Source organism: Coregonus clupeaformis, unplaced genomic scaffold (assembly GCF_020615455.1).
Source record: "Coregonus clupeaformis isolate EN_2021a unplaced genomic scaffold, ASM2061545v1 scaf1131, whole genome shotgun sequence".
In the NCBI taxonomy this organism is placed as follows: domain Eukaryota; kingdom Metazoa; phylum Chordata; class Actinopteri; order Salmoniformes; family Salmonidae; genus Coregonus; species Coregonus clupeaformis.
In genome coordinates, this window is record NW_025534585.1 from 66,901 (window position 1) to 91,429 (window position 24,529).

General features: G+C 45.1%; 2 protein-coding genes across 2 annotated transcripts; both read left to right on the top strand.

The window, feature by feature from the left end:
- The first annotated feature begins 3,580 nt into the window (after positions 1-3,580).
- Positions 3,581-5,144, top strand: LOC121533610 (39S ribosomal protein L54, mitochondrial). The gene is given in 4 exon segments (XM_045217578.1): positions 3,581-3,593; positions 4,114-4,220; positions 4,222-4,271; positions 4,512-5,144. Coding segments are annotated over 4 exon segments (303 nt in total). The 3' UTR covers positions 4,645-5,144.
- Positions 5,145-11,310: 6,166 nt separating this feature from the next.
- Positions 11,311-19,255, top strand: malt2 (MALT paracaspase 2). The gene is made up of 17 exons (XM_041839699.2): positions 11,311-11,704; positions 12,841-12,998; positions 13,260-13,426; positions 13,725-13,855; positions 14,389-14,539; positions 14,736-14,923; positions 15,110-15,206; positions 15,423-15,467; positions 15,584-15,625; positions 15,796-15,999; positions 16,117-16,294; positions 16,408-16,482; positions 16,571-16,698; positions 16,834-16,983; positions 17,193-17,350; positions 17,518-17,652; positions 17,901-19,255. The coding sequence occupies exons 2-17, from the start codon at positions 12,862-12,864 to the stop codon at positions 18,357-18,359; spliced, it is 2,445 nt and encodes an 814-aa protein (XP_041695633.1). The 5' UTR covers positions 11,311-11,704; positions 12,841-12,861; the 3' UTR covers positions 18,360-19,255.
- Positions 19,256-24,529: the final 5,274 nt, after the last annotated feature.

Genomic DNA, 24,529 nt, shown 5'->3' on the forward strand with positions numbered 1-24,529 from the left:
ACAAGGATGTACCCTTATTCTTTTGGGACAATCATTGGGATCTCTTCATCTGCAGACAGAGTTTCACAGCTCTCAGTATCTGAGGACAGAAAACATCACAAAGAAACAGGCTGCATTATACTCAAATTAGACGGCACTGAATATTATGTTGCTATATCTCTCTGTCCTCATAGTTTTTCTCGCTAGGGACTGGAACTGGAGAATGTTTTCATAATGTCCTCCCACAAAGGTACCTGCCCTTATCCAGAGTAGCCTACTCTCCCTTCTCTGACAGCTGGAACTGCTAGCTAATCCTTTCACCCTCTTCCATGGCTGTTAGCCATGTGGACGATTGGAGGACTTCCACCAGACTGACTGGTCTTCCAACATGGCACCTGGTGCGGTTGCTAGGTGATTTGATGAATTATGATTGGCCAACCACAAGCTACACCCTCCACTTGTGAAAAGCAAGAGAAGCAGCATAAATTATCACATTTCTCTCTCTCTCGCTACTGCAAACATTGCGTTCGGATCTGTACGGACCCTTCCAGACAAGTCAGTTAAAATTAAACATACCTGAGACCTGTGACAATCATATCAGATCCGACCCAGACCCCTGACATTATTTAGAATTCTGGATCCGGACCCCCTCGGCTCCCTGACCTGGTCTCTGGTATTCAGGTACAGGTGGATCCGTCAAGACGTCTAGTGTGAGATAGCCATCTACTTGCTAGTAGGAGCCTACAGTGAGGGAAAAAAGTATTTGATCCCCTGCTGATTTTGTACGTTTGCCCACTGACAAAGACATGATCAGTCTATAATTTTAATGGTAGGTTTATTTGAACAGTGAGAGACAGAATAACAACAAAAAAATCCAGAAAAACGCATGTCGAAAATTTTATAAATTGATTTGCATTTTAATGAGGGAAATAATTATTTGACCCCTCTGCAAAACATGACTTAGTACTTGGTGGCAAAGCCCTTGTTGGCAATCACAGAGGTCAGACGTTTCTTGTAGTTGGCCACCAGGTTTGCACACATCTCAGGAGGGATTTTGTTCCACTCCTCTTTGCAGATCTTCTCCAAGTCATTAAGGTTTTGAGGCTGACGTTTGGCAACTCGAACCTTCAGCTCCCTCCACAGATTTTCTATGGGATTAAGGTCTAGAGACTGGCTAGGCCACTCCAGGACCTTAATGTGCTTCTTCTTGAGCCACTCCTTTGTTGCCTTGGCCGTGTGTTTTGGGTCATTGTCATGCTGGAATACCTATCCACGACCCATTTTCAATGCCCTGGCTGAGGGAAGGAGGTTCTCACCCAAGATTTGAAGGTACATGGCCCCGTCCATCGTCCCTTTGATGCGGTGAAGTTGTCCTGTCCCCTTAGCAGAAAAACACCCCCAAAGCATAATGTTTCCACCTCCATGTTTGACGGTGGGGATGGTGTTCTTGGGGTCATAGGCAGCATTCCTCCTCCTCCAAACACGGCGAGTTGAGTTGATGCCAAAGAGCTCGATTTTGGTCTCATCTGACCACAACACTTTCACCCAGTTCTCCTCTGAATCATTCAGATGTTCATTGGCAAACTTCAGACGGCCCTGTATATGTGCTTTCTTGAGCAGGGGGACCTTGCGGGCGCTGCAGGATTTCAGTCCTTCACGGCGTACTGTGTTACCAATTGTTTTCTTGGTGACTATGGTCCCAGCTGCCTTGAGATCATTGACAAGATCCTCCCGTGTAGTTCTGGGCTGATTCCTCACCGTTCTCATGATCATTGCAACTCCACGAAGTGAGATCTTGCATGGAGCCCCAGGCCGAGGGAGATTGACAGTCTTTTGTGTTTCTTCCATTTGCGAATAATTGCACCAACTGTTGTCACCTTCTCACCAAGCTGCTTGGCGATGGTCTTGTAGCTCATTCCAGCCTTGTGTAGGTCTACAATCTTGTCCCTGACATGCTTGGAGAGCTCTTTGGTCTTGGCCATGGTGGAGAGTTTGGAATCTGATTGATTGATTGCTTCTGTGGACAGGTGTCTTTTATACAGGTAACAAACTGAGATTAGGAGCACTCCCTTTAAGAGTGTGCTCCTAATCTCAGCTCGTTACCTGTATAAAAGACACCTGGGAGCCAGAAATTGTTCTGATTGAGAGGGGGTCAAATACTTATTTCCCTCATTAAAATGCAAATCAATTTATAACATTTTTGACATGCGTTTTTCTGGATTTTTTTGTTGTTATTCTGTCTCTCACTGTTCAAATAAACCTACCATTAAAATTATAGACTGATCATTTCTTTGTCAGTGGGCAAACGCACAAAATCAGCAGGGGATCAAATACTTTTTTCCCTCAGTGTATGTGCCGCTTTATGGTCAGGATCCCCACAGTGATGCACAGTTCCTGTCATAACTTCCTGTGTGAATTCATGTGCAATCAAAATAGCTCTTTCACCCACACCCACTGAATAATTGCCTGTATCCTCTGTATGCCTTTGCCTGTCCATATTATCTCTGTAAATTGTGAAGTTGTTTATCTCAAGGCAGTGGATCTTTAGATTACATCTGAGTGTGGCCTTGCCAAATAGCATTCAGGACAATATCAAGTTTTATTAGTCGTATGTACGGGATACGCATTGGTATACATCGTCTAACGAAATGCTTACTTGCAGGTTTCTTCTCGACAATGCAACAAAAATAAATAATAAAATATATGAATACGAACATAAAGTAAATGAAAGTAGAATAGAATAATACATTTTATAATACAGGAAGGCATAATTTATAGTCCAATATTTACACGTGTATTGGGGAAGGGGAGATGGAGGCAAGTGTATAAATTGAGCAGTATAATAAGAGTCTGGTAGCAGTTGTGATGTGTGTGTGTGTATGTCTGTGTGGGTGTGTACATGTCCAGTTCAAGTGTTCAGCAGTTTGATGGCTTGTAGATAGAAACTGTCTCTGAGCCTGTTGGTAGCAGACCTCATGCTCCGATACCATCTGCACGACGGTAAGGGAGAGAACAGCTCGTATGCTGGGGTGTATGGGGTCCTTGATGATGCTGCGTGCCTTCCTCAGGCACCGTTTCAAGTAGATGTCCTGGATGGGTGGGAGCACGGTCCCAGTGATCTACTTGGCCGTCTTCACCACCCACTGGATGGCCTTGCAATCGTGGCCGGAGCAATTCCCGTAACAGACCGTGATGCAACGGGCCAGAACGCTCTCGATGGTGCAGCAGTAGTATTTGGAGAGGACCTGGGGCGGAATGCCACATTTCTTCAGCCGCCTTAGGAAGTAGAGCCCTCTCGACAAGAGTGATGGTGTTGTTGGTCCATGACAAGTCCTTGGTGATGTGGACGCTGAGGAACTTAAAACTTGTGACTCTCTCTACTGCAGTCCCATTGATATGGATCGGGGCATGTTCCCTCCTCTGTTTCCTGAAATCAACAATCAACTCTTTGTTTTGCTGACGTTGAGGAAGAGGTTGTTGTCATGACACCACAATGCCAGTTCACTTACCTCCTCCCTATAGGCTGACTTATCATTGTTGGTTATCAGGGCTACATCCGTGGTGTCATCAGAAAACTTGATGATGGGGTTGGTGTCGTGCAATGCCACACAGTCGTGAGTGAACAGGGAGTACAGCAGAGGAATGAGGACACCCCTGGGGAGCCCCTGTGTTAAGAGTCAGTGTGGAGGAAGTGTTGTTGCCAATCCTCACAGCCTTTGGTCTGCCCGTCAGGGTGTCCAGGATCCAGTTGCAGAGGGTGGTGTCAAGCTCGGAGGGAACAATAGTGTTAAATGCTGAACTGTAGTCAATGAACAGCATTCTCAAATACTGTAGGTGTCCCTCTTGTCCAGATGTGTTACAGCCGTGTGAATAGCGATGGAAATGGTATCTTCCGAGGATCAGTTGGATCTTTAGCCAATGTTGTTAAATCTATTGCATTAATTAATTTACCTGATTTTAAGGCTTTATATCTATAAATATGGGATCAATTTGATGTATTTAACATAAACACTGGGCAGAAATGCAGAATAGTATTTGTTTCCATGTTTTGTAGTATGACCAGTGATAGCGATACTGAAATGTTGAATGAGTCATAACATGTTTTCATCCCAACTTGTTTTCTCTCTCTCCCAGCTGCCAAAGGGAAAGGCAAGGGCATGATGAAAGATGTGCTGAAGGGGCCGGAGGTGTGTAAGGACCCTGTGAAGCTCACCTCTCATGCTGTCGGAGTCAACATTCTTTAAGCAAGGAGATGACCCTGCACTAAAACCATGCAAGGAATACCCAGAGTGGTAAGTGCTCAAATTTGGTACTACCTTGAGAAAGAGAGCTGGAGATCAGTTATATTTTTGTGGGATATTTTGAGATATAGCTTTCACTTGACCCTGCTTGAAATATATCCCGTTAATGCTCTACTTCATGCCATGAAATCAGCTTTTGTGATAAACATGTACCGTTGTGTTATTATTAATGAATAATTACAAAGCATTTAATATAAACAATTTAAGTGACACCAAGCTTCTGCCTCCCAGGCTGTTCCAGTTACAGCTGGGTCCCCCTAAGAATATCCATGAGCTGGAGCCAGATAGCCGTGAATACTGGAAGGTCCTGAGGAAGGAGCACATGTGGCGCTTTAACAGGTTACACCAAGGGAAGAAGCTGTAGGACCAGGGGCAGAGATCAGCTGCTCTCTACAGAACTGTGTTCTCTGGACACCAGACACTATAGCGCAGCTGTAACTTGACTGAGTCAATACTCTCAGCCTGTATGTCATCGTTCTGCTGAAAAGGAATAACCCATCACCTCGAGAACTTGGACTTTGTAAGTGAAGGCAAATAGAAAGACCTGGATTTTGAATCCATCTGAACTTTTGCCTTTTGATTTCATATCTCAAATGTTACCATGTGTAGGCTTCTTTGAAGAAGATGACACATACAGACATGTTATTTTAGAATTATGTGAGGGTATGAGTTTTTATTCACACCTTGCAGATAGCATCTGTAATAATCTGTGATTGATGCATGGCTGTGCTAGAGACCAGTGGTGTGTATTCATGGCTGCCAAGGGAAGCCAGCCTTCCCCAAAAACGTTATCAAGGAAAAAAAGAAGAAAACATACACAATTATTTATCTTTTGTCTCTCTGTGTTTCATAAATTTCCTTAAATTCACAAGGCTGAATGTATCTCACCGGAGAAAGCATCAGAGCGAACGAAACAGTACCTCTCTGTCTCAGTATGTGTAGCCCATTTATCTGATGCTGTCTGGTCAAAAAGAGTATGACATTGTTGCCGCCCGTAGCGTTGAATGCAAGGGAAGCTAGTGAGCATTTGGTCTCGCTTGATCATTTTTCAAATAAAATAATAGCCAATCAGCGTTGAGCTAAACTAAGTGAGCTCAGCTGTGAATGGTCCTGGCGCACACAAAAAAAAGTGTCAAGGGAGGCCAGCTCTGGATTTGGCTTCACACCAATCACATAACATCACATCAGAAGCCAAACGTCATTGACAGAAACAAACTTGAATTGTTGTGCCGTTGTCCTCAGGTAGCTAAATAGCTAAAATTGTCGCTTTCCATGGATGGAGATGGGGATTTGGGCTTTTGGTTTTACTTAATTCTCCGTACTGGCCAATGATTATAACGGCGATTCTGATCAAAACATAAATTCATACATTGTGCCCCTGGCCTGAGAGGATGGAAGTTCAACATAGATGTAGAAGGCTAATTTTAACTAGCTGGCCTTGCGCATCGTTGCCCATGAAAGGAAGTTAGGCTATCGAGCAAGCATTTTAGCCAGGTAGCCTAGGACAACAAAAACGAAATGCGTGTACTGTATAATAATAATAATAATATGCCATTTAGCAGACGCTTTTATCCAAAGCGACTTACAGTCATGCGTGCATACATTTTTTTTTTTTTTTGTGTATGGGTGGTCCCGGGGATCGAACCCACTACCTTGGCGTTACAAGCGCCGTGCTCTACCAGCTGAGCTACAGAGGACCACAATGTATGAGAGCGTCATAGACTGTTCAGGCAACATGAAAGAGTAGGATGGCATTTGCATTTCTCTACAAGTAGGGTGAGTCATCATGTTTTTCTACTTGCACACACACACACACAGAGCTCAGTCCCATGGACAGCCACATCATATTTAGCTTAAGTTGATTGGACTAAATCGTTTTTGGTATCTTTTAGTTGTCACTGTATTAGACGAAGTGTAGCACATAGGGATGTGTGAAACTTACTTCTCAGCCTGATGTCCCCACTTGCGGCAGCGAATAGCTAGCTTTTCGTGTAGCACCGACTGGTAAGACGTTTCCGGAGGGCGGTCACGTGTGCTAGCAAGGCAGAGGTCCCGAGTTCGCGTTCAGAAAAATGAAGGCCTTGTTTATTCTCATCACTTGTCAGAGAGAGAACACCTAAATACCTTTTGAGATCTACATATTTCGTGCAAGATTTTGTGTATCAATGGTGAATAAAATAATGTTTTAATTCGATGACTGTCTGTTTTGATTATTCTGCACAGTGGCGTGTATTCATGGATGCCAAGGGAAGCCAGGCTTCCCCAAATATTTGACCAATACAAAAATATTAGTCTCTCTCTGTGTTTTCATAATTTGAGTGGCTGAATCTCACTGGAGAAATCATCCGAGCGAGGGAAACAGCGCCCGTCTGTCTCAGTATGTGTAGCCCATTTATCTGATGCTGTCTGGACCTAATGAGTATAACATGTTGCCACCGTAGCATTTGATTGATTGATACCAGCAAGCATTTGGCCTCCCTTGATAAAAATGTTTTATAAAATAATTAGCCAATCAGCGTTGAGCTAAGCTCAACTGTGGGTTGTCCTTCTGCAGCAAAACGCCCGCCCAAGGGAGGCCATTTTGGATTTGGTTTCACACCAGTCAAATCACTTCCTAAGCAAAACTTCAGTGTCTGTTTTTGGTCTGCTTGTGTTGATGTACTGCAGTAGCTAGCTTGCTAAATCCTCCCATTCCTAAGCCATGGATGGAGATGGGGATTTGGACTGTTTTGACTTAATTCTCTGTACAGGCCAATGATTATGATGGCGATTCTGATCTAAACATAAATTGATATGTTGTGCCACTGACCTGAGATGATTGAAGTTCAGTATGTACCCTAGATGTAGCCTAGTAGGCTCACGTTAACTAGCTAGCAAGAAAGGAGGATGGCATTGGCATTCAACTAGTCTACAAGTATGGTGAATCCCCAAAACATTTTTTTGCTTGTGCACGCACGCCCACACACACAGACAGAAATCCGTACCATGGTGATAGATTAATTTGTATTTTAAGAATAATGACTAAAGGATTTCACCCCAAATACAGTATAAATGTGTGAACGGTGTTAGGAGTTATAATGTAGTGTCAACCCACTAACAGAGGGGGGCGGGACTAAACATTCCAGGGTGAAGGGGACTGAGAAAACTGGTTAAAAAAGGCCTCCTAAAGGTGGGCGGAGCAAAGTGCCTTTGTGTGTCTTGGGGTATAAAGCTGTATGTATGTTTTTTGGCGGCAGAGCTCTCCATGATTAAAAATACAGGTCATTCTTGCTGGTTGTGGACCTTGAATCATTTATGATTAAAACCAGAGCCTTACAACCCCTGGTAATGAATCAAGCTTAGGTTGAATTAGAGATAGAAATTCTCATGACACATGGACAGCCACATGACATTTAGCAGCATTGATTGGACTAAATTGTTTTGGGTATCTTTTCAGTTTGTTTTCAGTGTATTAAAGTAAGCATATATAGCCTTGTTGATTTGATTATATTTAAATTGAAATGGTGCTGGAATAGCGGAGGCAGTGCTCCTGTTGTTTTTGTACTGACTTGTGGTAACTGTAGTTCTAAATCAGTAGTTGTTTAGTAAACTGTTGAAAACATTAACTTGCTTGACCATGCTGCAGGTGATATAACTGTTTGTTACATGCATTATTTGCTTTGTGGACTTCACCAGACGGATGTTGCTCTCCGGTTTTGTGATTAAACATATATTCTGCCACTGTGGCTTCCCAGGTAGCACCAAACGTCTGGCTCACATCTGGCCTGATTCCGGCATGCCCCCCCCCCACTACTAAATAAATATTTATATTAAAATATGAGGTGAGGTGTATATGGGGTGTGCAAAAAGCGACAGTATGCATGCATTCATTTTCCATTCGTGGCCCCGGGAATGGAGGCTTTATTAACTCAATGATATCTTTAAATTATTTTTTAACATTGTTTAATAATAATAATAATAATATGCCATTTAGCAGACGCTTTTATCCAAAGCGACTTACAGTCATGCGTGCATACATTTTTTTGTGTATGGGTGGTCCCGGGGTTCGAACCCACTACCTTGGCGTTACAAGCGCCGTGCTCTACCAGCTGAGCTACAGATATGTGACACGTCTTAATGCCAAAAACTAGCGCCATCCCCAGATATAGGTCGCGTCATCATGCCATTCTCTGGCTGAGACTGCAACCTGTTGTGTGAGACCCTCCCTACAGCACTCCTAGGAGTCTGTGACGTGAGGTCTCTATTGGGTAACACAAGGCGGTGCCTTGATACCTTTTTTACACTCGCCTCCTGTGTTTGCTCAGCTGCGCACCTCTGGTGGGCTGAGCTATACTCGGAGTGGTGAACCTTAACGCGTTCTGTGATAAACTGGGGCGCCAATACGTTGGTTACGTCCGTAACTCTAGTATTCCGGCCCTCCGTGAACGCAGCACGGGTCTGAACTGCGCTGACTGAGGCGTTAGCTTAAGACAAGGCGTCATCCCCGGATAGCGGTTGCGTCATCATGCCATATTCTGACTGAGACTGCAGCCCGCTATGTGAGACCTTCACTACAGTACTCCTAGGAGTCTGTGGTGTGAGATCTTTATGAGGTTAGCTAAGGCTGCGCCTTGCTACCTTTCTCCTAGGAGTACTGTAGTGAGAGAGACCTAGGGCGTGAAGTACTCTGAACGTTCTCAGATGTGTTATGGAAAAAGGGCTCTCTTGTGACAATGTCAATGGGAGCCAACTCTTTATTTAACACATAAAAACAAACAGTTTCCTCCATACCCTGAACAGAAGGGTGGGGGGGAATAGTGGGCTCAGTCGTATCCCACGCCGAGCCAGCTCCCATTCTCTCCCCCTCGTCCCGTCATTGACGTCGCCTCTTCTGCGCCCCCTTAGGGTGCTGCCAGAGCGACTTCGTGACCACCTCCCTCGTTGGTGGAATCGTCGTAGCCACGGGTGCTGCTGGGGGGGCGGGGCCCACTTGCCTGCTGCTCGCGGCTGACGTCTGACGCCTGGCACGCCGCCTCACTGTAGAAGATCTACTGGGGGCGTTGGAGGTAGACGGCTTCTGTGGCGTGTGATTAGACTTCCCTGCCAGTGGCAGGTGTCTAGCCTGCTGCTTCTTATCCTCGTCTAACTTTGCAAAACGCTCCGTCGCCTCTTTGACGGCGACCCCGAAGAGCCCGTCATCAGAGAGGGGGGCGTTGAGCAGTGACGCACTGTCGGTTTCCTTCATGGCAGTCAACGACAGCCAGAGGTGTCGCTCCATGACCACCGAAGTGGCCATGGACCTCCCCGCACATATAGCAGACGCCTGCGTTAGGTGAAGAATAGCGCCAGAAATCCTGGACGCCTCTTCCACCTCCTCACTCGTGAGCTCAGATCTACCCGTTGTTAAACATGATAGAGAGGCCGCGAGGAGGGCAATATTGTTTGCTGCTGCCACAACTTGGGCTCCCAACGTGAAGGACTTCTCTGCCAGCTGCGCTGTGAGCCTGTCCTTTTGTGTTGGTAAAGTGGCTTTCTTGGAGGATGCCCAGGGACTCGAACCTGGCACTAGATACGCCGCCATGGCGCTCTCGAGCCTGGGGATTCCCTTGTCAGCTCTCTCCCTTCCTTCCACTCTGGTGAATGGGCAGTACATCTTAGCCGGCGAACGCGCCGCTAAAGGTGCCTCCCATGAGCCCTCGACATATTTGCTGAGAGAGGGCATGGCTGGAGCCAAAAGCTCAGCCGCCTTCCTCGGCCGAGAATAGGGTCCGTCCTCCATCATATCCACCTCTGCAGCGAGGGGAATGGGAGGCATCGCTATCTCCAGTCGATTAGCAGCCCGCTCAATGAGCCCAGGAAAGTCTGAGCGCAGAGAGGCCGCTGCGAAGGACAGGGCTACTGATTTCTCAGAGCCCGTGTCGTCATCGCCCAAGGAGCTGTAAGACCTCTCAATTTCCAATGGAGGGGGTCTTAAAAGTCTGGGTCAGAGGGACGGATTGTTCCGATGGAATATCCATCTCTTCCCCTCTCTCCTTGTCATCCTCAGAGTCGGCGCCCTCAGATGACGCCTCAGAAGCTGAGGCTAGTATCGAGAGCACATCCTCTAAGGGAATATCCTCCCTGAAGAACGCCCAGCGCTGCTTCCTCTCCTTCAAAGGAAGGAGGGCGCAGGAGGCGCAATTAGGGGGAACGTCGGTTCCGTCCTTGGCATGCTGCGCACCCAAACACACGAAACACAAGTCGTGGGGGTCCGTAGCTGCCATGGAGGAACATCGACATTGAGTTCTGAAAATAGCTTTTGGGGGTGGAAAATCTCCAGGTGTGCTCATTCTTGGACGACGTCGAAGATCTGGAATTCGACTGCGTGTTCTCGTCCTGAGTCTTCGTCTCTTCTTGCTTCTTCTAGTCCAGTCGCTGAAGATAATGGGAGGCTGATTGAGGGGAGGCATCCCCTCTTATAGGGACACCTGTACTCCTATTGGCTGCAGGTGTGTGCTAATTTTGTCTCAGGCTGATGCTGCCTTAGGGCAGTGGGTAAACCAATAGGAGCAGAGCTCCACGATATAGAACGGAATAGGCCCGAACCCACAGTGGTGAGAGGGTTCTTATTGTCTCTGCCTTAGGCCTATATATCATGGTGTCAAGGCATATGAACTAACAGGATTTACAGAGCAAACAACGCAATTATCACAGGTTGTAATATGGCAGTTCTTTCCTGGCTTGGCTTCTCCTGTGATTTTACCCATGCACCGCAACTGCAGGAGAGAACTTCAGAACAATTATGTGCTTGTTTATTCTCGTCACTTGTCAGAGAGGGAACACCTAAATACCTTTTGAGATCTACTTATTTCGTGCAAGATTCTGTGTGTCAATGGTGAATACAAATATTTTTTATGTAGTTGAATTTGTTCCGCAACTGTGTGACTGTTGTATTTTTGTTGTCACGGCCTTACTGTATTTCACGGTGGCGTATGAACGAATGGGTTGTAGAGCTTCTTTTCTGATACATACTTTCCCCTGACGCTGAATTTTGGTGTGATTCTATTGGCGTAGGGAAGGTGAAAGCAAACTTGAGGGGGAACATGGTCGCTTTCATGCAAATACAAGGGACACAAAAAGAGGAACAGATGTGAAATAAGAAACAAGACAAATTGTTCAACTAATTGTGAGGGTAGATTCACACCGAGACGAGATTGGCAAAACGGACTACTGTAGTTCCGAAATATATGATTATTGATAGAGATTTTTGAACTAGATGAGAGCGGTCGGTCTGTCTATTCTTCCACTGAAAACTATTGAACGACTTCTTGTCTCATCGAAAATATCGCCGGAATCGGTAAAGAGGCAGGCGTTTGTAAGTTTTGAGATAAAGATACAGTAGTCTACTTTACGTGGACGAAGAAATTCATCTCAGGTTATTCCGGAAGCAGCTGAATAGAACGCAGGTAAATGGATGCGCTTTCAGTCACTCATTCAAGTTGGCGATACATTCGGATAAATAGGCTACGGCAGTTGACCGATATTTAGGCCTATCGTTATGTTGTAATGTGCTTGTTTAATTGTTATAGATTTTAACTAGGCTACGTACAATCCAATCATACAAAGATTTTCCCACACGCATTGCATATTGCCAGTCACTGTAAGCATCAGCAAGTGAAAGTTGTAACCATAGAATTAAGAATTAGAATACTAGAATGGACATGAACCTTGTTATGATCATATAAAGGTCAGCAATGTTGGTCAAGTTGGTCAACCATGGTTTGCAGTGCTGTAATAAGATATTGTGTAAAATAATGAATTTGAGGAATTTATCTGCACTGTATGTTTGTTAGCATGCTATAGTAAGCCAGTTTTAGAGGAATGATTCCATTAATGGGTCAAATTAACTGCCAATATGCCAACATTCCATTCGAACAATGCAATCAATCCACAGCCTAGCAGACTAAACTCCACTTCCGCTATCCACGGCCATACACTGGCTGAAATCAGTTGATGACAGGACTAAGAAAAGTTGTAAATGCAACAAGTACTGATATTGTATCATATAATAGCACTCACAGCTTTACAAGAACACTGAAGTTGAGACATTTCTGGTCTGTTTACATATATTTTAGAGACAATTTAAAGAACACATGTAAATAGGCATAAAACCTGTATAAACTGTATGTATAATTATATGACTATATTCTAGGTTGACAATAATTCTATTACACAATTTCTAAAATATCACATGCCTTACTTTTATTTTCCTGCTTAAGTAAAATCAGGATTATGCCTCTACTGCAATTCATTCAAATTAGACTGTTTTTGATTTTTCCCTGACCAATATGGCTGCCATTTTCATCCCATTCTGGAACTTTGAGTGTCTATGACATAGCCCCTCTAGTAATTTAACAGGATATCTATGGTTGTAACAATGTGTCTTCTGTAGTATGTTCTGTCAACACAGCCACTCAAGGCGTGACTGGCACGCTTGACTCTGGATGACCACTGTCACAAGTTTATTCCCAAAAAAATTGAGAACTGTGAAAACTAGGGTCAATAACCATTAGTTGTTTATTTTCTTCCCTCCAATGAACAGTATTGTTTGAAGACAGACGAGATGGGTGACTGGAATCTCAGCATTGGGACTTTGAGTGAAGGAGTTCAGAGCAGGTTAGCTGACATGCTGGATAATGCCAAATGTGGATGGAGACAACTTGCCAATGTTGTCACTGAGGAACCTCGATTCCGCTGCAGGTGAGACTTTGAAATGAAACAGTCAATGTTAATAGCATTGTCTCATAATCATTAGAGCTATGATGTTGATAAGTAAGTCCGTACCCCATATTCTTTACAGAATAATCTGTCATCTATATCCAATGATAACACTCGATCTGTAACTTTTTTTAATAGTGATGTTGTGAAGCTGTGGAAGTCTTAATGATGGCATAAAGCCATACAGAGAGAGTGTCAATGTTTAGCCTGACCTGTCAGTGGTTTGTCACCATTGATTGACAGTGAGAATGAGATGACCAGCTGTTCGCTCCAGGTGCTCAGCCCGACAGGCAGCCCCAGCCGCTACCTCCTAGAGAGGCTGTCTGAGCGCTCCTGCACCTTGGGCTTCCTGCTGCACTGCCTGAAGAAGATGGAGCACCATGAAGCTGTGCAGTACCTCACTGCTATAGGTCAATCTTAACCTCTGCCTGCCTGCCTCTCTCTGTCTCTGTCTCTGTCTCTGTCTCTGTCTCTGTCTCTCTCTCTCTCTCTCTCTCTCTCTCTCTCTCTCTCTCTCTCTCTCTCTCTCTCTCTCTCTCTCTCTCTCTCTCTCTCTCTCTCTCTCTCTCTCTCTCTCTCTCTCTCTCTCTCTCTGATATTTGCTCAATTTTAGCAAAACATCAACACTACAGGTGTCCTCTCAGTCACCTTACTTGGTACCTCAGTCACTGTGTGTGTGCGTGTGTATATGTGTGTGTGTGTGTGTAGTGATGGAGCGGTTTCGGATCACAGTGCAGCCCCAGGCCCAACATGCTACAGAGGGAGGCAGGGTTGTGCTGGTCTGTAAGGCCATTGGTCCTGCAGCTATGGGCTACCAGTGGTTCAGAGGCAAAGAAGAGGTCAGTCCATTGCATGTTACAGTCATTATACACTGAGTATACAAAACATTAAGAACACCTGCTCTTTCCATGACATACTGACCAGGTGAACCCAGGTGAAAGCTATGATCCCTTATTGATGTCACTTGTTAAATACAATTCAATCAGTGTAGGGGAAGGGGAGGAGATAGGTTAAAGAAGGATTTTTAAGCCTTGAGACAATTGAGACATGGATTGTGTATGTGTGCCATTCAGAGGGTGAATGGACAAGACAAAATATTTAAGTGCCTTTGAACGGGGTATGGTAGTAGGTGCCAGGCGCACCGGTTTGTGTCAAGAACTGAAACACTGCTAGGTTTTTCACGCTCAACAGTTTCCTGTCTGTATCAAGACTGGTCCACCACCAGAAAGACATCCAGCCAACTTGTTTAAGCGGTGGGGGGTGCGCAACTCAATATTAGGAAGGTGTTCCTAATGTTTGGTATACTCAGTGTATACCCAGTGCCCACATACAGTGTAAAGTGTATGAGTGAGATCATGTATTCTCTCTTTAGGTGCTGGGTGGAAGTGGTCCGGAGCTGGTCCTTTGCCCTTTAACCCCATCCCACCAGGGACACTACATCTGCCGGGTCAACCATGGAGAGAACTTCATCTTCTCCCAGTGGGCACATGTCCGCTTGGTCAGGTCAGCTGGCTCCAGTGCAGGTAACTCAATTGAACTATATTTTCAAATATAGTTCAATCAGTAGAACTAATGTAGTCAATGCAACGATGGTATTAGAACATACGTGGCAGTACAGATCGTCTTGGCATTTAGGCTCTGCCCTTCCTGAATTCATCACATTGACTTCACCTTGCATTCTTTGTGTCATAACCATCAGGCCCCTTGGTTGTGTTTCAGGTGTCAGTAGCAACTTCTTCCCCCCCTCAGTGAGTGGAGTGCGTATTGTCCGTCAGCCCCGGCCCCAGGCAGTAGCTGAGGGGGACTCCTTGTGTCTGGACTGCTTTGCTGAGGCCAACCCTCCTCCTCAGTACCAGTGGTACCACAATAAACAACCAATGCCAACATGCAAGATAAGCGCCCTGAGGGTCAGTGTAGTTTTGGGTCCCCTGAATATATGATAACTGACTTTTTTTTTTTTACTATATGTTTAAAAAGCCTGTATCATAATTATAGGTCCCATTCTATCAGCCATCTTGGAATTGTAGGTGTCTGTGCGTTGGCTGTATATGATTGTCATGTTTGGGGTTGGTATGTGTCGTGGTTGTCTGCAGATACCGCGTGTGACCACAGCAGACAGAGGAAACTACAGCTGCAGGGTGTTCAACCTGTACCACGAGGTGTGGAGCGACCAAGTCCATGTCAAAATAGGTGAGAGTGGTGCATCTGCAATGATTGTATTTTCTGCTATTTCTGTTCTCTGGTCAGACTTTAATTACATATATTTTATGTTTCCTTTTTAGTGTTGGCTTAATTGTGAGGGTTCATGCAGAAGTGGTATTTCTAGTTCTATGAATATGTTTTGATTGTCCCGGAAAGCACATGACACGGTGCTTTGACTGACTTCCTTGTTTGTGGTATTTGTAGACCCTGGTTCCTCCATTGATGCTTCCTGGGCAGAAGTAGACCATGGTACAGACATGATAGTATTTTAACCACCTTCACTGTTTTACTACTCCGTGTTGCACCTGTTTTTTTTGGTGGTAATGTGATTAATTCATAAAGATGTTATCAACAATGTTTTACAGCTATCATACCTAGCCCTGCCAGGCAGATAAGTAAATTATATGGTAAGTGCAATAAACAACATAGCCATCTAAAAGAAGATGCAGTGTAGAAAAAAAGCTTTATAAACATAAATTACTGTATATGATTGTCCCATTTGAATAACATTAATAACAGAATATTTCTGATATGTACCCTTTTTCCTCATACCTTGATTTCCTCTTGTTTGTCATAGCCACAGACAAGGTGGCCCTTCTGATGGGCAACATGAACTACTTGCACCACAGGCCACTGCGAGCGCCCATGGCTGACGTGCACGAGATGACCAACCTGCTGCGCCAGCTAGACTTCAAGGTGGTTTCTCTGCTGGACCTCAACTGGCAGGAGATGCACAGCGCTGTTACTGAGTTCCTACTGCTGCTCGACCGCGGTGTCTATGGTCAGTTTAGTTACTATAAGATATCAGAGTAGTTAAATAGTAATATTATATGCATTGTCCAGCTGTGTCTAATAGTGTCTATCTCTTTCTCGTTCCTCCTCTCCCGTCATGTTCCAGGGCTTCTGTACTTTGCGGGTCATGGTTATGAGAACTATGGGAACAGTTTCATGGTGCCCATTGATGCCCCGGCCTCTTATACCTCAGAGAACTGCCTGTGGGTGCAGGATGTGCTACAGCGGATGCAGGAGCGAGAGACGGGCCTCAATGTCTTTCTATTGGACATGTGTCGCAAAAGGTACAGTTCTCAGAATCAACTATTTGATTGGGCTCTACGATAATGTAATAATGATATTGCTGTTGTGATGTTGTAAATTAATGAATATCTGTACTAAACTTGTACTGTCTTAGAAACTTGAACGATGGCGTCCCTCCACAGCCAGGGCAACTGAAAGTGACCGCAAACATAGTGTTTGGTTATGCCACGTGAGTCGCTTCTCTGCCACCTTAAAGTACCTCTTTCAGTCATACACGTATCACAGAATGTGTTATATTAATCTCTGGTTATGTCTAGGTGTGTGGATGCAGAGGCTTTTGAGGTGAACAAAGACGACCTGTCCAATGGAATCTTCATCAGTTTCCTCAAACAGAGAGTCATGGAGGACGAGAAGGTCACTGTCATGCTGGACAGGGTGGCCGAAGGTATGACTATGACTAATGAAGTAAAAAATATATATATATATATTTTGAAGTATAGTGACACTTGATATCATGAATATCAATCTTTACAAATGACTGTTAATGTAGTTTCTCTGTTTTGTTCATGTATCTGCACAGACATGGGTCGGTGTGAGATCACACGAGGGCGGCAGGCTCTAGAGTTACGCAGTAATCTTTCTGAGCGACGTGCGCTCACTGACCGCATCCAGAGCTCCGGCTGCCCAGAGACCACCTCAGCACGCAACCTGCAGTGGGCCATAGCACATGGTGAGTCCTTTGGCTTATTCACCATGCATTCTTCAATCAAGGTACATTAGTGGAGTGACCAACTGGGTTTTGAACCCAGGTCATCTGTGTGACATTATCCCTCTGAGCTAAATCCAATGCATTAGCTCTGGGAGCTGATATGCGTTTTCTGGTAGACCTAAGTAAGCACTGCATCACGGCTTCAATAAGCATTAGCTGTCTTTTTCCAGTTCTTCCAAAGAGCCGTAACCTGCAGTTTGACTGTGGCGTGAAGGTGCAGCTGGGCTTCGCAGCAGAATTCTCCAACATCATGATCATCTACACCCGAATATTGGAGAAGCCCAAGGACATTGCGTCCTGCTCTGCCCAACTCACAGACTTCACTGAGGTTAGCTGGTCCATTGTCACAATGTCTTAATATGTTCAATAGTCTTCAACTGCAGCACAATCAGGGTTGGTGACTCTTTATTAAACATTTAACAGTAATATGTTTCTGTCATGTGGACATGCAATCATACTTGTTCCTGTTTCCAATTGTGTTCTGTATGATGGCAGGGTTTGGATCTGGATCTGAAGATGAGTAATCAGGAGAACCTCCTAGATGCAGGGAGTTTACTGCCAATGGAGATCCTCCTGCCTGCAGAGCTTCCAGGCCTCTACACCCGCCTGAAGGGACTGCAGAGACTCAAGGTCAGGGTTCAAATGACACACTGACTATCATGGGTGGCCCAAAACAGTGGGACCAGTGTTGGTATTCGAACTCTAAATCAGATATCATTGTTACCAGTTTTGTTTTGGGATATGGGAGAGCCCAGAAATCCTGTAAGAACCTTGCTCAAGGGGATTGTGGATCCCTTCTCTGCGTAGGCCTATGAGTTATGTGACTATCACCTTTTTCTGAGCTCTGACGAATCTGCCTTTGCTTGTTCTCATTACAGAAGGAGCTGACATTCACTGTGTGCCTTCAGTATCAGTATACGAACTTGGATGAGGAGGTCCATGAGAGGCAAACTGTAACTGTGGGCAAACCACTGGTATCCAAACTCAATCTCCACGAACCTCGGCTTCCCCGCTCCTACTCGGCCTCCTCCTCATTCGACCTTCACTCCTTCAGCCATTCCTCCTCCTTCCCAGAGGGCTTTGGGCCAAGCTTCCCTGCCTCAGAGACATCCTCCGTTGGCTCAGCCTCCACCACCTGGTCATATTACTCACAGCCAGGAGTGTCTGACACCCCGTCTTCCCTCGGGAAGTTAAATCTACCGGTGGAGGATGACAGTCCAGAGTTGTTTGATTCTGACGCCCCTCAGCCTCTCACCACAAGCAAAAGCCTGCCTCATGGTCAAGTAGAGGACCTCACATATCGATTCAGTAACATGCACAACTTCCATTCATGTTAGTCCTGTCAATTTGCAGAGTTGTAAGACCCATTGTGTTTTGTCTACAGACCTACATATTAACTTATAGTGCAACTTACTTTACAACAAATTGATCCCATGACCTGCATTGTTTATATGTTAAAGAATATGTAGAGAAAAACTGATGTAATCTCGTTTTTGTAGCTCATGTTATGAAAATATAGTTTCTTAAAGCATATCCATTTGGGCATGCTGTTAATACATTTCTTTCACATGGTGGATTGAGCTAGTTTACTTCTTTTTAACAAACATAAATAACTTACTAAAATGTGTTTGAACATTTTGATTCTGGCCCCTCAAATACTGTACACAAAAGACAACTAGTTTAGGCTGGGATATGTTTATTATCCTGTCAGAGCCTTTATGTACAGGCCTTTGCAGTGTAAGAGATGTAAAATGTTTGGACGTAAAACGTGTCTGCAGACAGAAGGAGCCGAGATGTGGAACGTGTGGGGGAAAATCACTTTGATGGAGACTGTATAGCAGAAGAGAATTGCAAAGGGATAAAGTGTTGTAACTGTGGTGATGAGACAACATCCTTGGAATGCCCAAATATGGTGAAAGAGGTGGAGGTGGCCAAAATCAGGGCAGTTCAGTCTGTCTTCTATGCGGAAGGCGCTATAAAGGGTTGAAAGAGCAAAAGGTCTGACACTGCAACATGCACCGAGGCCTGCATGTCACCAGCAGGATCCAGACATTCTTCAAGTGAAGAAAGTGGACTTTGTGTCATTTATAGCAATGGTGATAAACGGAACTACACAAGTGAAAAATAAGTCAAGAAAGATCAACATTGTTTCTGCAGCTGAAATCTTAAGGAGTTACAGTGCATTCGGAAAGTATTCAAACCCCTTGACTTTTTCAAAATTTTGTTACGCTACAGCCTTATTCTAGAATGGATTCAAATGTGTTTTTCCCTCATCAATCTACACACAATACCCCATAATGACGAAGCAAAAACAGGTTTTTATACATTTTTGCTAATTCATTAAAAATAGAAAACTGATATCACATTTACGTAAGTATTCAGACCCTTTACATAGTACTTTGTTGAACCTTTGGCAGTGATTACAGCTTTGAGTCTTCTTGGGTATGACACTACAAGCTTGGCACACCTGTATTTGTGGAGTTTCTCCCATTCTTGTCTGCAGATCCTCTCAAGCTCTGTCAGGTTGGATGGGGAGCGTCGCTGCACAGCTATTTTCAAGTCTCTCCAGAGATGTTCGATCAGGTTCAAGTCCGGGCTCTGGCTGGGCCACTCAAGGACATTCAGAGACTTGTCCCGAAGCCACTCCTGCGTTGTCTTGGCTGTGTGCTTAGGGTCATTGTCCTGCTGGAAGGTGAACCTTCGCCCCAGTCTGAGGTCCTGAGCGCTCTGGAGCAGATTTTCATCAAGAATCTCTCTGTACTTTGCTCCGTTCATTTTTCCCTCGATCCTGACTAGTCTCCCAGTCCCTGTCGCTGAAAAACATCCCCACAGCTGCCACCACTATGCTTCACCGTAGGGATGGTGCCAGGTTTCCTCCAGACGTGACGCTTGACATTTAGGCCAAATAATTTCTCCCATCTCCACAGAGGAACTCTGGAGCTCTGTCAGAGTGACCATCGGGGGGACTCCTTGTGTCTGGACTGCTTTGCTGAGGCCAACCCTCCTCCTCAGTACCAGTGGTACCACAATAAACAACCAATGCCAACATGCAAGATAAGCGCCCTGAGGGTCAGTGCAGTTTTGGGTCCCCTGAATATATGATAACTATATGTTTAAAAAGCCTGTATCATAATTATAGGTCCCATTCTATCAGAACTCTGGAGCTCTGTCAGAGTGACCATCGGGTTCTTGGTCACCTCCCTGACCAAGGCCCTTCTCCCCCGATTGTTCAGTTTAGCTGGGCGGCCAGCTCTAGGAAGAGTCTTGGTGGTTCCAAACTTCTTCCATTCAAGAATGATGGAGGCCACTGTGTTCTTGGGGACCTTCAATGCTGCAGAAATGTTTTTGTACCCTTCCCCAGATCTGTGCCTCAACACTTTCCTGTCATGGAGCTCTACGGACAATTCCTTCGACCTCAGGGCTTGGTTTTTGCTCTGACATGCACTGTCAACTGTTGGGAAAAAAGTATTGGATCTCCTGCTGATTTTGTACGTTTGCCCACTGACAAAGAAATGATCAGTCTATAATTTTAATGGTAGATTTATTTGAAAAGTGAGAGACAGAATAACAACAAATAAATCCAGAAACACGCATGTCAAAAATGTTATAAATTGATTTGCATTTTAATGAGGGAAATAAGTATTTGACCCCTCTGCAAAACATGACTTAGTACTTGGTGGCAAAACCCTTGTTGGCAATCACAGAGGTCAGACGTTTCTTGTAGTTGGCCTCCAGGTTTGCACACAACTCAGGAGGGATTTTGTCCCACTCCTCTTTGCAGATCTTCTCCAAGTCTTTAAGGTTTCGAGGCTGACGTTTGGCAACTCGAACCTTCAGCTCCCTCCACAGATTTTCTATGGGATTAAGGTCTGGAGACTGGCTAGGCCACTCCAGGACCTTAATGTGCTTCTTCTTGAGCCACTCCTTTGTTGCGTTGGCCGTGTGTTTTGGGTCATTGTCATGCTGGAATACCCATCCACGACCCATTTTCAATGCCCTGGCTGAGGGAAGGAGGTTCTCACCCAAGATTTTACGGTACATGGCCCCGTCCATCGTCCCTTTGATGCGGTGAAGTTGTCCTGTCCCCTTAGCAGAAAAACACCCCCAAAGCATAATGTTTCCACCTCCATGTTTGATGGTGGGGATGGTGTTCTTGGGGTCATAAGCAGCATTCCTCCTCCTCCAAACACGGCGAGTTGAGTTGATGCAAAAGAGCTCGATTTTGGTCTCATCTGACAACAACACTTTCACCCAGTTCTCCTCTGAATCATTCAGATGTTAATTGGCAAACTTCAGACGGGCATGTATATGTGCTTTCTTGAGCAGGGGGACCTTGCGGGCGCTGCAGGATTTCAGTCCTTCACGGCGTAGTGTGTTACCAATTGTTTTCTTGGTGACTATGGTCCCAGCTGCCTTGAGATCATTGACAAGATCCTCCCGTGTAGTTCTGGGCTGATGCCTCACCGTTCTCATGATCATTGCAACTCCACGAGGTGAGTGGAGCCCCAGGCCGAGGGAGATTGACAGTTATTTTGTGTTTCTTCCATTTGCGAATAATCGCACCAACTGTTGTCACCTTCTCACCAAGCTGCTTGGCGATGGTCTTGTAGCCCATTCCAGCCTTGTGTAGGTCTACAATCTTGTCCTTGACATCCTTGGAGAGCTCTTTGGTCTTGGCCATGGTGGAGAATTTGGAATCTGATTGATTGATTGCTTCTGTGGACAGGTGTCTTTTATACAGGTAACAAACTGAGATTAGGAGCACTCCCTTTAAGAGTGTGCTCCTAATCTCAGCTCGTTACCTGTATAAAAGATACCTGGGAGGCAGAAATCTTTCTGATTGAGAGGGGTCAAATACTTATTTCCCTCACTGTAGACGGGTGTGTGCCTTTCCAAATCATGTCCAATCAATTTAATTTACCACAGGTGGACTCCAATCAAGTTGTAGAAACATCTCAAGGATGTTTTCGCTTTGTCATTATGGGGTATTGTGTGTAGATTGATGAGGATTTTTCTTTTAATCCATTATAGAATAAGGCTGTAACGTAACAAAATGTGGAAAAGGTCAAGGGGTCTGAATACTTTCTGAATGCACTGTACATGGAGTACTGTCTCGTGCAGTCCAACCCTCTCAGGCCCCAGAGCCTGAGCAGGGTATTGCCTGAGCAGGGTATTTGAGTTTTCAAATCACTAAAGGAGTGGCAATGTTTATACCCTGAACAAAACAATAAACTCTTTGTCCCATGTTTCATGAGCTGAAATAAAAGATCCCCGAAATTTTCCAGACGCACAGAAAGCTTATTTCTCTCAAATTCTGTGCACAAATTAATATGCATCCCTGTTAGTGTGCATTTCTCCTTTGCCAAGATAATTCATCCACCTGACAGGTGTGGCATATCAAGAAGCTGATTTAACAGCATGATCATTACACAGGTGCACCTTGTGCTGGGGACAATAAAAGGCCACTCTAAAATGTGCAGTTTTGTCTCACAACACAATGCCACAGATGTCTCAAGTTTTGAGGGAGCATTCAATTGGCATGCTGACTGTAGGAATGTCCAGAGCTGTTGCCAGAGAATTGAATGTTCATTTTTCTACCATAAGCCACCTCCAACGTCGTTTTAGAGAATTTGGCAGTTTGTCCAGCCGGCCTCACAACCGCAGACCACATGTTTGGCGTTGTGTGGCCGAGCGATTTGCTGATATCAATGTTGTGAACAGAGTGCCCCATGGTGGCGGTGGGGTTATGGTATGGGCAGGCATAAACTACAGACAATGAACACAATTGCATTTTGTCGATGGCAATTTGAAAGCACAGAGATACCGTGATGAGATCCTGAGGCCCATTGTCGTGCCATTCATCCACCGCCATCACCTCATGTTTCAGCATGATAATGCACGGCCCCATGTCGCAAGGATCCGTACACAATTCCTGGAAGTTGAACATTTCCCAATTCTTCCATGGCCTGCATACTCACCAGACATGTCATCCATTGAGCATGTTTGGGATGCTCTGGACGACAGCGTGTTCCAGTTCCCGCCAATGTCCAGCAACTTCGCACAGCCAATGAAGAGGAGTGGGACAACATTCCACAGGCCACAATCAACAGCCTGATCAACTCTATGCGTCGCGCTGCATGAGGGAAATGGTGGTCACACCAGATACTGACTGGTTTTCTGATCCACACCGCTACCTTTCTTTTAAGGTATCTGTGACCAACAGATGTACAGTGGGGAGAACAAGTATTTGATACACTGCCGATTTTGCAGGTTTTCCTACTTACAAAGCATGTAGAGGTCTGTAATTTTTATCATAGGTACACTTCAACTGTGAGATATGGAATCTAAAACAAAAATCCAGAAAATCACATTGTATGATTTTTAAGTAATTAATTTGCATTTTATTGCATGACATAAGGATTTGATCACCTATCAACCAGTAAGAATTCTGGCTCTCACAGACCTGTTCATTTTTCTTTAAGAAGCCCTCCTGTTCTCCACTCATTACCTGTATTAACTGCACCTGTTTGAACTCGTTACCTGTATAAAAGACACCTGTCCACACACTCAATCAAACAGACTCCAACCTCTCCACAATGGCCAAGACCAGAGAGCTGTGTAAGGACATCAGGGATAAAATTGTAGACCTGCACAAGGCTGGGATGGGCTACAGGACAATAGGCAAGCAGCTTGGTGAGAAGGCAACAACTGTTGGCGCAATTATTAGAAAATGGAAGAAGTTCAAGATGACGGTCAATCACCCTCAGTCTGGGTCTCCATGCAAGATCTCACCTCGTGGGGCATCAATGATCATGAGGAAGGTGAGGGATCAGCCCAGAACTACACGGCAGGACCTGGTCAATGACCTGAAGAGAGCTGGGACCACAGTCTCAAAGAAAACCATTAGTAACACACTACGCCGTCATGGATTAAAATCCTGTAGCGCACGCAAAGTCCCCCTGCTCAAGCCAGCACATGTCCAGGCCCGTCTGAAGTTTGCCAATGACCATCTAGATGATCCAGAGGAGGAATGGGAGAAGGTCATGTGGTCTGATGAGACAAAAATAGAGCTTTTTGGTCTAAACTCCACTCGCCGTGTCTGGAGGAAGAAGAAGGATGAGTACAACCCCAAGAACACCATCCCAACCGTGAAGCATGGAGGTGGAAACATCATTCTTTGGGGATGCTTTTCTGCAAAGGGGACAGGACGACTGCACCGTATTGAGGGGAGGATGGATGGGGCCATGTATCGCGAGATCTTGGCCAACAACCTCCTTCCCTCAGTAAGAGCATTGAAGATGGGTCGTGGCTGGGTCTTCCAGCATGACAACGACCCGAAACACACAGCCAGGGCATCTAAGGAGTGGCTCCATAAGAAGCATCTCAAGGACCTGGAGTGGCCTAGCCAGTCTCCAGACCTGAACCCAATAGAAAATCTTTGGAGGGAGCTGAAAGTCCATATTGCCCAGCGACAGCCCCGAAACCTGAAGGATCTGGAGAAGGTCTG

What these genes read in the sequence shown, in the direction of transcription:
- malt2 (XM_041839699.2), top strand. Translation starts at nt 12,862, where the DNA reads ATGGGTGACTGGAATCTCAGCATTGGGACTTTGAGTGAAGGAGTTCAG. An exon ending in GGTTCAGAGGCAAAGAAGAG is followed by an intron (nt 13,856 to 14,388) that starts GTCAGTCCATTG and finishes TTCTCTCTTTAG; the next exon opens with GTGCTGGGTGGAAGTGGTCC. An exon ending in CTGGGCAGAAGTAGACCATG is followed by an intron (nt 15,468 to 15,583) that starts GTACAGACATGA and finishes AATGTTTTACAG; the next exon opens with CTATCATACCTAGCCCTGCC.